The 12,335-nt window shown below is 43.8% G+C and overlaps 1 protein-coding gene across 1 annotated transcript in view; it reads left to right on the top strand.

Moving 5' to 3' along the window:
* The window catches only part of LOC126095004 (uncharacterized), a 646,737-nt gene that overhangs the window by 316,527 nt on the left and 317,875 nt on the right, over positions 1–12,335 (top strand). The window contains exon 3 of the mRNA XM_049909661.1: positions 11,008–11,112. Coding sequence (XP_049765618.1) covers positions 11,008–11,112 — 105 coding nt within the window. The remainder of the gene's footprint in view (positions 1–11,007; positions 11,113–12,335) is intronic.

Genomic DNA, 12,335 nt, shown 5'->3' with positions numbered 1-12,335 from the left:
AAGAAGATATCTAAAGCCGAATGAGTAACGAGTGCATTTCATTCATAGCTTGAACAGTACGTAAATTTTATTATTATTAACGTATGAGCCCGATAGTCTCACGCGAGGTACAATTCATTAATATCACTTTTGATGGCTGGCCTTTCTTTGTGTCCAAATTTGTTTCATCCTTTCAAAATGAAGTCTCTTTCTTTCATCAGACCACGGTGTTCCAGTCTGTTTTGTAACTTTCCTCTGACGAGCTTTCCAATCAAATATCTTTTGTCTGGATGTTTTTCTGTCTGTAACGTCTGCCTGAGTTATACCGGCTACTTTAACATCATCTTTAACTGCAGCGATCCATTTAATTGGCTCAGTTTTGGCCTTACTTCTGTTTTCGTAGAATTCTACTACTTGCTTTGTGAACCTAGTGCGTGCCGCTCTTTCAATATGCCCATAAAATTTGAGTCCCCGTTTTCTCATGCCATCATGTATGTCTGTGTATTCTTCTATTTCCTTATTACTCTTCAGCCTATAATTTTGGGGCCTAATAGAATCCCTCTTTCTGTTTCAAATTAGAGTTTCTACTCCATAAAGACATTCAGATTTGATTACAGTGTTGTAATGCCTAAGTTTACTGATTTTAGCACGTGATTTTTGATTATAAATATTTTGCGTTAATCTGAATGCTGTCGCAATTTTTTGATATCGATCTTCGTTTGCTGCATTTTCCATACCATTTTCTTGTATGATTTCCCCCCTGAGGATCCATTTTTATTTTTCCATATTTCGTGTTCAGAAACTTCAGTGATCGTTTGTTGAATGTCATATATCCCGTTTTTTCGAATGATATTTGTAGTCCTACGTTATCCTCAACTTCTTTAAGAATTTCAATTTGTTTTTTAGCTGATGTAATATCCCTAGTCAAAACTGCCAGATCATCTGCAAAGACACAGTAATCTACTCTAATATTACTTCTACCTAACTTAATTGATTGATCTCTATTTCGACTCAACTTTTGCTCTCGCAATTCTGTAATTACGTTAAACAAAACACGATTAAACAGTAATGGGGAGAGTCTGTCTCCATAAGATTAATATTTATATCAAATGGTTCAGAAATTTCTCCCATGAATTTAAATTTAGTGCTAGTGTCAGTTAATGTTTCCTTAATCAGTGTTAGAGTTTTATTACGTAGCGCTTGTTCCTTTAAAATTTGGAAAAGAGATTCACGATCAACTGAGTCATAGGCCTTTTTAAAATCCGCAAACGTACATACAGTATTGTTAGCAGAAATCCTTTGGTGCCTAAGGATCAGTTTTATATTAAGAATTTGTTTTGGACAGGATCTGTTTGGTCTCAAGCCTGCTTGGTATTCATCAAATTTAGGTTCTAACTGTTCTTTGGCTCAATCACGTAAACATTACGAGAGAATTTTGTATGTGACCGGGATTCCACAAGATTCCTCGATAATTATTAACATCGGTACTGTCCTCTCTTTTAAGTAATGAATGAATTAGGGCAGTTTTGCAGTCCTCAAGTATTTTATTCAGTTTGCCAGGTATGTCCTATTGGTTAACTGATCTCTTTTACAGCGTTAGGGCCAGCTGGTTTTACTAGTTCTGCAATTATACCATCTTCTCAGGGTGCTTTATTGTTTTTAAGTCTCTTAATTTGCTTAATTATTTCAATTTCGTCAAGTTCTTCAGAGTTAGGGTTGGTGTTATTGGTTTGCTGTAGTTGAAATTCATTCGTTAGTTCTGGAGAGTTTAATTTTCATGTTTGAAGCAAAGACTTTGAGGTTCGTAACCGGTTAATTTTGTTTTGAATGTTTTATAAAACTTTCTTGTATTGTTCTTTTGCAAGTCTTCTTCGATTTATAGAAGTTGTCGCTTTCGTAGTTTCTTTTTGTCTGTCACTTTTATTTAGATGTTTCTTTTCTTACAGTTAGAAGGGAGTTCTACGTATTTTCAGTTTTGTTACTATTCCAATTTATCAATGCCTGCCTCATGTCAAGACTTAACTGCTGTTTCACAATCTACGTTCCACCAAGAGTGTTTTTGTTTGTTTCGAAGCGGAATTAAATTTTGTCCTGTTTTGATGAACTTTTTTTTAGACTTAACCAATTTTTGATCGTTTTTTGTCACGTTCTCTTGTTAGAGTTGGGGTTATTTTAGCAGTGTCAAATTTTGGGATAACATTTTTTGTTTTGAAGAGTTTTTGAGGTTAAAGTTTTACTTTTATTCGCGTTAAATAATGGTTCAAAATCAATAGTAGCCCCTTTCCTAATTTCAACATCTAAAATTTCTTTGTAGTTATGGCATGAAATTGCTGCATGATCGATTTGCAATTCCATAATAAATGTATTGGGTACCCGCCAAGTTTTTTTGTTTAGAAGGATTCTTTTTGAAATATGTTGACATGGGTTAAAGTTAAAATTTTTGCACGTTTCAACAAGTCTTTGGCCATTTTGATTTGTCCATTCATGCACAGGAAATCTAGCCACCGTTTTCTTACATTTTTTCTCTTTACCTAACTGAACATTAAAATTGCCCATTATTACTTTAACATGGATCTACGGAATTTCCGAGATGGTGCTTTCTTTGGTGTCCCAAGCTTAATTAACTTCTTCAGGTTTTTTACGGTTATTCTAATTGACTAGCATTTGGGCACTAATTAAAGTGTATGCTTTATTTTCGCATTTAAGAGAAATTGTCATTAGTCATTTATTAATGAGGTTTACTTCTGTCATTGAATTTAAAATATTTTGGAGAATGAAAATGCAACTCCCAGATGTGGTGTATTATTAAGTATTCTTTTATCAGTTCCACTTTTAAAAAGACGATAACTGCCGAAATATATGGTGTTATTGTCTGTCATTCGTGTTTCTTGAAGTGCCAAAATTTAAATCTCCTGTTAAATGTATCTCCCAATTTATAAAGTTTGCCTGCTTGCAAAAGTGTTTGTATGTTAAGTGTTGCTAAAAAGGAATATTTTTTGGTTTTCTCTGTTGAATCACACTGCATCTTAACCTGGCCGTCCCAGAATCCGAAATACCAGTTGCGCCAGTAATACTGGCGGTGAACTGACCACCTGGGGTAATATTGTGTTTATCAAAGTGCTCCATGATGATTTTAGCTGGAATCAGGTGGGGCTGAGTAGACTCATTGAGTGGATGTAGAGTGTAAAGACTGGAAGGGTTACTTCCAGAATATAAATTTCAGCCACACCACTGATGAACAGACGCTGACCACTTTGCCGCTTGCAACAAGACAGACGCAAAGTGGATTTGGTTTTATTTTGTCGTGTTCCGTGAGTGCTTATTCTGTTTTCGCAACTCTCCACCATATCTCATGGAACGTTTACGATCCGCCACCTGTGACCCGTCCAATACCCTCTGCATTCGTAAATATTATATGCAAATGCATAGTTTTGCGGCGATATATACTGATAAAATTTTCTCTGGCTTCCAGCGGCGACCAGTGGTTTAAAATCCACGACCTTTCGGCCTAGTTCTCGTCGTCCATTGCCAAGTGGTGCTGTCGAATGATTGCTGCTACCGTCCTTACGTAGCCGAGCTGTCTTCAGTGACGTCACCGGAAACTCCCTGCTATTGACGTTTAGAGTTGGGTACCCTCCAAAAGGCTATAGCTCAAAGTGACACGTAAAGGTGCGCGTCTTAAGTGCGCAATACCTAACTGGAGGCATGCAGTGTGGTCCGACGAGTCGTAATTTTTGGCCCCTTTTCACATTATGCATGAATCATCATATTTATTTCTCTGTGATCATATGTTGCCCTTTCTTGCGCATCTTCATGATTAATGCGAAAAGTTACGTCTTCCAGGATGACAACAGCTGTGTTCACAGGGCTGCATAAATACGTTCCTGGTTTAACGGAACACTGACGCCCGCTGTCACACTTAGAGTGGCCCACTAAATCACCCGACATTAATCTGATAGAAACTACCTGAAACAGTGGGTAAAACACATCAATAAACGTCCCTGCAATTGTTAGCTCTACGGCGTCCAATCATTATTCACTGCCTTTAGCCGGCTATGTCATACCAGAAGAAAATCGCGCACTCTCCTCCCCCCCGAACTGGGGCCATTCTCAAGGCTAGGCTCTGTGTTACGCGGTATTAGAGGGATGTCCCCTGAAGGTGAGCAGTTTCTTGTTTGGTGAGTTTGTGATGCTTTCTAAAATTTTAGTTTAGCAAGTGAAGCCTGATTCAACCATTTTTTGTCTTTACCCCTCAGACAATTTCATTTCGTCCCCATAGGGAAATTCTCCCCAGGTTAGGAACCTCTTCTCATCCTTTGTATAATTTTGACCCTAAGGATTTGGGACACCCTGTATACGATATAGGAGGGCAGCCGTAAATGTTTTATTATCACAGCGAAAAAGTCGAGTTATGGAATTATCTTTCGGTTTGTTTCCTGGTACATGTATCCCCTCCCCACAGGGCCGTAACACGACGATCGAGGAACCAAAACAACAATGGCCAGCCTATAGACAGAGTTAGCTAAAGCTAATACCGACCGGCCGCCGTGTCATGCTCTGCCATTGGCGTTAATCGGGAGCATGGCGTCAGCACCCCTGCCTCCCGACCATTGTGAGCTTCCCACGCCAAGAATGCTCTATTTCTCACTCTAGTGTCAGTTCAATTGACACCACAGGGTTCAATGCACCCCTATCATAAAATGGAGTACTGTGGAAAAAAACGACGAATCATGATTATCCGAATGGGAGGGATGTACAGACAAACAAAGGATTATAAATTCAGAAAAATTGGATGATTTATTCAAGAGAAAAACTTCAAAAAATTGAGCAACTCAATAAGGCGTTTGTCCACCTCTGGCCCTTAAGCAAGCAGTCATTCGGCTTGGCATTGATTGATAGTGTTTCTGGATTTCATCCTCAGGGGTTTCGTGCCAATTTCTGTCCATCTGGCGCGTTAGATCGGCAAAATATCGAGATGGTTGGAGGGCTCTGCCCATAATGCTCCAAGCGTCCTCAAATGGGGGGAGATTCATCGCTCTTGCTGTCAAAGGTGAGGTTTGGCAAGCACGAAGGCAATCAGCAGAAACTCTCGCCGTGTGCTGGTGGCCATTATCTTGCTGAAACATGAACCCAGGATGGCTTACTGCGAGGGACAACAAAACGGACGGTAGAAAATCGTCTACATACAACTACTCTGTAAGTCTGCCGCGGTTGGAAACCGAAGCGGTCCCGTTACGAACAGAAACGACGTGCCAGACCATCACTCTTTGTTGTCGGGCAGTAAGAAATGGCGACAGTTAGGCTGATATTCCACCGCTGTCCGGGGCGTCTCCACACACGTCTTAGGAGGTCATCGGTGTTCCAGTCGAAGCGAGACATCAAGTGGTTCAAATGGCTCTGACCACAATGGGACTCAACATCTGAGGTCATCAGTCCCCTTGAACTGCTTAAACCTACCTAACCTAAGGACACCACATACATCCATGCCCGAGGCAGGATTCGAAGCTGCGACCGTGGCGGTCGCGCGGTGCCAGATTGAATCGCCTAGAACCGCTATGCCACACCGGCCGGCCGAAGCGGGACATCACTGAAGACGAGCCTACTCCAGTCAGTGAGATTCCAGGCCAAAGATGTGTGTGGAGACTCCTCGAACAGCGGTGGAATACCAACATGGCTGTCACTCTCCATCTGGCCCAGCAAGCAGGCGTGATGGTCTGGAGTGCCACGTCTTTCCATAATAAGGACTCTTTGGTTGTCATCCAAGACACCTTTACAGGACAGCGGTACGTCTACGATATTCTACGACCCGCTTTATTTCCCTTAATGGCAAGCCACCCTGAGCATACTTTCAATCAAGATAATGCCCACCCGTACCGGACGATAGTTGTCCATCCAATCAGCTCGGGAGTTTGACGATCTAACGCGCCAGTTGGACACAATTTGGCACGATATCCCTCTGGAGGACATCCAACACCTCAGTCAATCAGTGCCAAGTGCTAACTGCTTACATAAGAACCAGAGGTGGACTAACGTGTTTTTGAGTTGCTTAATTTGTCAAGCTCGAATAAAGCTTCTACATCTACATCTACATCCATACTCCGCAAGCCACCTGACGGTGTGTGGCGGAGGGTACCTTGAGTACCTCTATCGGTTCTTCCTTCTATTACAGTCTCGTATTGTTCGTGGAAAGAAGGATTGTCGGTATGCCTCTGTGTGGGCTCTAATCTCTCTGATTTTATCCTCATGGTCTCTTTGCGAGATATACGTAGGAGGGACCAATATACTGCTTGACTCTTCGGTGAAGGTTTGTTCTCGAAACTTTGACAAAAGCCCGTACCGAGCTACTGAGCGTCTCTCCTGCAGAGTCTTCCACTGGAGTTTATCTATCATCTCCGTAACGCTTTCGCGATTACTAAATGATCCTGTAACGAAGCGCGCTGCTCTCCGTTGGATCTTCTCTATATCTTCTATCAACCCTATCTGGTACGGATCCCACACTGCTGAGCAGTATTCAAGCAGTGGGCGAACAAGCGTACTGTAACCTACTTCCTTTGTTTTCGGATTGCATTTCCTTAGGATTCTTCCAATGAATCTCAGTCTGGCATCTGCTTTACCGACGATCAACATTATATGATCATTCCATTTTAAATCACTCCTAATGCGTACTCCCAGATAATTTATGGTATTAACTGCTTCCAGTTGCTGACCTGCTATTTTGTAGCTAAATGATAAAGGATCTATCTTTCTGTGTATTCGCAGCACATTACACTTGTCTACATTGAGATTCAATTGCCATTCCCTGCACCATGCGTCAATTCGCTGCAGATCCTCCTGCATTTCAGTACAATTTTCCATTGTTACAACCTCTCGATACACCACAGCATCATCTGCAAAAAGCCTCAGTGAACTTCCGATGTCATCCACCAGGTCATTTATGTATATTGTGAATAGCAACGGTCCTATGACACTCCCCTGCGGCACACCTGAAATCACTCTTACTTCGGAAGACTTCTCTCCATTGAGAATGACATGCTGCGTCCTGTTATCTAGGAACTCCTCAATCCAATCACACAATTGGTCTGATAGTCCATATGCTCTTACTTTGTTCATTAAACGACTGTGGGGAACTGTATCGAAGCTTGAATAAATCACCCAATTTTTTCTGAACTTGTAATCATTTGTTTGTAGATGTGCATCACATCTACCGATTTCCATCCCATTCTGATTATTCCTTCGTAGTGCGTCGAGCTTTTTTTTTTTCGGCAGCAGTGGAAAAGTTGCTGCTGTGACAGGTCAATCCTGATGACTTATTTCGCAACGGTTGCCGCATTTCCGATGCTGCAGAAAACAAATTGCCCCAGTGTCCTCCACTCTATCCACAGGGTGTGTCATTTTGTTTTGCCTCCTCTAGCACTGTGCTCTGGTAATGTGGAGTGGGGATTTCAGTGTGTTTTGCCCACTTGCTACTTGATTAAAATTGATTACTGACTTCAGTTCTGCAGCCGTCATGAGATCTAATGATTACAGCAGCGACACATTGATGCTTTCTCACTACACATTGATGTTCTGACTACGCGCGTAGCCGGCCGTAGTGGCCGAGCGGTTAAAGGCGCTACAGTCTGGAACCGCACGACCGCTACGGTCGCAGGTTCGAATCCTGCCTCGGGCATGGATGTGTGTGATGTCCTTAGGTTAGTTAGGTTTAAGTAGTTCTAAGTTCTAGGGGACTTATGACCACAGCAGTTGAGTCCCATAGTGCTCAGAGCCATTTGAACCATTTGAACTAAGCGCGTGCTGTAATTATTAGATGATCTGATGACCACTGCAGAACTGAAACCAGTAATCAATTTCAATCGAGCAGAATGTGAGCAGGACTGCTACTTTTATAATCTAATCCGACACAAGGGTCACTGGTCTTCTACACAGGACCGAAAGGCTTCATTGCACGAAAGCTTTTGTACCAAGATCGGAGGAGATTTCCACCTTGGTTACCACAGAGGCCCAGAATTATTGTACATTTGACGAATTTCAAGACAGATTGCTTTTCACATTTTACGTTTCAACCTATGTTGCTTTACATTTTAAAGTTGTTGGTTCCATAGAAGAGGAGTCCACTGGCAGTTTAGTACAGGATTCGCCTTGCCCGTGAACATACCGCATTCACCATAGAGCTGCATGAAATCCTGATGGCAATCCAGCAGCCGAGACCTCTTTAGAGCACGCAGTTTCTCATCTGCTTCGATTCCCGCAGTGCCCTATAATTGTTACAGCACATGTACCCACCAGAGAAAGTGTCCTAATAGATGACCACCTGTGCTTTTTTTCAACAGCGGAGAAAGCAGGTATAATTCCACTGGGAAAGGGGTACGTGGAAATTTGGAACATTGGCCAAGAAAACTGAGCCATCAAGGAGGTCTGCAGGGAACACGGCGTGACACAATGTGCAGGCTGTCAATTCTCTGTTGCGTGGGAGATCCATACAGTTGTTGGAGAAGGAGTGGCTGGCAGCGAGGGATGATGATAACCTGTGGTTGACGAAGCCATCTATTCGCCCGTGGCGTTCCTCACGCCAGTCAGTCAGGTGGAATGTAGTGAGCCATACCTGCCTTCAGAATGGACGCTGTCCCCTAACGCATGGTCTCTGAAACCGCTAACGTGTGATGCCTATGGCGTGAAAAGCACTGTACGCCGTATTCTAACTTGGTGCATCTTATAAGTGTCAGTGAAATGAAAACGAGACAGATGGAAAAAAAGTCAGTAAACTCTTTATTATTTCAAAAGTAATTTCCATCATTGTTAATACATGTATCCCAATGAGAGACAAGACTTCCACTGCCTCCAAGGATAACTGTTTGCAGCTAAAGATAAAGCAATTATAGCCCTCGGTCACAAAATTTAAGCCTTTTGACCAGGTTTCGACACTTCCGTGATTGTCTTCACCAGAAATTAAGTATTCAAATTGGCATGTCACATATAAAATAAATATTAAGCGAGTATTATTGCGTGGAAAGCAAACCACTACGTGCTGCTCGCATATGCCGAGCTACAGGTAGCATCAGACAGCCGCCTACGCAATCCTAACAGCATCCAGGAGTGCACCTCTTCAACCGAAGCAAATCGATTCCCACGAATCTCTTTCTTCAGGCCTCCAAAAATATGCAAATCACACAGGGAAAGATAGGGACTGTATGGAGGATGTGTAAAAGCTTTCCAACGAAACTCCTGCAGTGTAGGTGAAACAACCCTGACAACATGGGGGCATTGCCGTGCAACAGAATGATATCGTCCATTGACATTCTTGGGCTTTTGGACTTGTGGCGCTGTGTTCCAGAAAGAGAATGGGCAGCTGGTCATTACAGTCGAAGGAAAAGCTCATCGTGACTTTCCCAAAGCTGGCGTGCCTATTGTTTCGACTTCGCTGCAGGAGTTTCGCTGGAAAACCCTCAGTCCCGATATCTCCCCACGCCATTTCCATATAGTTGGAGCGTGAAGAAAGCTATTCTTGTCCATCGATCTGTTTCGAAAAATGGAACCAATCATGTTTCCATAGTCAACCGCAAATATTTTTCCATCGAAGGACTGACCGTTGCGTCACAGTGGGATAAATGTATTAAAAATTAAGGGTGTTATTTTTGAAATTATAAACAGTTCACTTAAGTATTTCTTCGATCTGTCTCGATTTCGTTTGACTATTCCTTATATGTTGTGTTGAGAGGGAGGAAGGTAATTTCGGTGGGAATCTGCCATCAATTTCAGCTGACGTTGAGACAAGAGTGGATGACGATGTTTGGTTTGTGGGGCGCTCAACAGCGCGGTTATCAGCGCCCGTACAATTTCCCAACCTTTGCGCAGTCCAATTTCGCCACTTTCCTGGATGATGATGAAATGATGAGGACAACACAAACACCCAGTCATCTCGAGGCAGGTGAAAATCCCTGACCCCGCCGGGAATCGAACCCGGGACCCCGTGCTCGGGAAGCGAGAACGCTACCGCGAGACCACAAGCGGCGGACAGAGAGTGAGACGAGAGTGATAAAGGTATTAAAATTTTGTGGAGTATCTGCACTTGAGTCGATCTTAGGCAGGAGGTTTTAGTGTGCTGCGGAGAGCCGGCTCATCCTTTTTCTTCCAGTGATCAGCTAGTCACAGCCACATGCTATGCTTTTTTAATTCTTTATACCATTTTTTGCTGCAAGTTTTCAGTCTGACAGCGTACGTGATTTTCTAGTTTTGTGTGTGTTGTGTTGTTGTTTTTGGGGAAGGAGACCAAACAGCGAGGTCATCGGTCTCATCGGGTTAGGGAAGGATGGGGAAGAAAGTCGGCCGTGCCCTTTGAAAGGAACCACCCCAGCATTTGCCTGGAACGATTTAGGGAAATCACGGAATATGGCCGGACGCAGGATTGAACCGTCGTCCTCCCGAATGCGAGGGCCAGTGTGCTAACCACTGTGCCACCTCGCTCGGTTTTGTGTGTGTGTGTCTGGGGGTGGGGGTGGCGCGTTGGCACGATTATAGGACGTTATTTGTGTTTTTCCCTGTAATTACAGCTTTTAATAAGTTTGCACCGTCTATCTACTCTGGCCTCATAAAATTTTAGTACGGGCGCTGAAATCTTCCTGTCCTGCGCACACATCAATCATCATCATCATCATCATCACTGCGCAGTTTTATTGTTCACAGGACTGCAGAGACGTACCTGCAAACAAACCAGAAGTTAATTTTGTGACTTTCTGTTTTTCGAAGTGACAATTACAGCTTTCTGAGCAGCCCTGGTGGAGGTGGCTGCTGCGGAGTAGCCTGCAGCGCCAATTAGCGTATCGCGGGCGCCCTTCGCTGTGAATGGCCAGCTGGGGGTGGTAGAGGGGTTGTCGGGCCGCGCCCACTGGCGCCGCGGGGGCGGAGGGGCGGCGTCGCGGGGGCGGCGCTGGCGCCGGCGCCGGCGCTGGAGGCGGCAGCTGCGGCGGCGGCGGCGGCGGGTTGCGTGGGAGGCAGGGCTCGCCTTAAAGGCCGGCGCGGCGGCTGTTGCAGGATGCTGGCCGGCTAGCGGCGAGCGGCTGCGGCTGGCTGTGGCTGCGCAGCGCCCAGGCAGACGCGGCCACCATGCGGCCCCGCGCGCTCGCCTCGCTCATCGCGGTGAGTACCGTCCGACTCTCTACACCTCTCTACTCTACTCTACTCTGCTCTACTCTGCTCTGCTCTACTCTACTCTGCTGCGGCTGGCACACGGTCGGAGAACGCTTCTTCCGACAGACGTCCCATAGAACACTGCAACTAAAGCATAAACTACACTGGTGTCCAGAATTAAAGCAACAAAACGAAATTTTGCAAGTTTGTGTTTAATTATTCGCGAAACACTGTAAACAATTGATAGTAAATCACAAACAATGTAAAGAATACAGAACGCAGACGACTGCAGCATCCGTAACCGTAAACAGAATTGGCCATCGCTTTTCCAACTTAACGGATTTGCACGCACATTGCGACAACAGGTTACTGTGCTCAGTGTGGGGGTGTGACCACTCTGGCAGCAATACGGGCCTGAGAACCACGGGGCATGCTGTCATTGGTCTCATGCTGAGGCAGTAACGTCCATTCTTCGTGCAGAGCTGCTCGTATTCTTGGAGAGTGGTTGGTGGATGCTGGCTTAATGCAAGCCTTCTCCCTAGTGCAACCCAGACATGGTCTATGGGATTCAAATCTGGAGAGAGATTAGACCGAGCCACGCGTTCCGTTGTCAAGAGAACATCAACCACCTGTGCCCTATGAGGTCTAGCGTCATCATCTATCTATACGACGTGTGGGTCTGTAACCTCCCCCTCACTTATCGACCTTAATGACAGTGAAAAATTAAACCGCGTGTACCTAATGGAAATTTGAGAAAAGCAATCGTCACCGAGGTTAATTTGTCGGTAAAGAGGGAGGAAAGGGTTACATCTAAATGAAAGGAAAAATGCTAATGAAACTGGTTGAAATTAATTTTGAAAAAGGGATAAAGTTAATAAAGAAAGTAAATGTGCGGCCGTTACGTTAACAATCAACTAGCGGTAATTACATATTTGAGATTTGGGGGAAATTACGGTCGCCAGTCCTATGGACAATTACTATAGTAACTGAAAAAGAAAGATTATTACACATATAATTAGCACTAGAAGCGTGGCAACTGAAGGTTGACAAGTGTAGTGTGAAAACTGAAAGTTTGTCAGAAGTAATAAATTTCGCTACACTCTGACTTAATTTAGCAAAAGAATTAATAAAACCGGAAAATCGAAAGTTAATTTAGTGACTGAAGTTAATAGTGAGCTTTGTTTCTGAAGCACATCGAAATTCAGTAAAATATGGTTAGTCTTGGACTACCT

The sequence above is a fragment of the Schistocerca cancellata genome, chromosome 8 (genome assembly GCF_023864275.1).
Source record: "Schistocerca cancellata isolate TAMUIC-IGC-003103 chromosome 8, iqSchCanc2.1, whole genome shotgun sequence".
Classification (NCBI taxonomy): Eukaryota; Metazoa; Arthropoda; class Insecta; order Orthoptera; family Acrididae; genus Schistocerca; species Schistocerca cancellata.
Note: the sequence above shows the minus strand (reverse complement) of the source record. Positions and strands in the feature narration are given on the sequence as shown.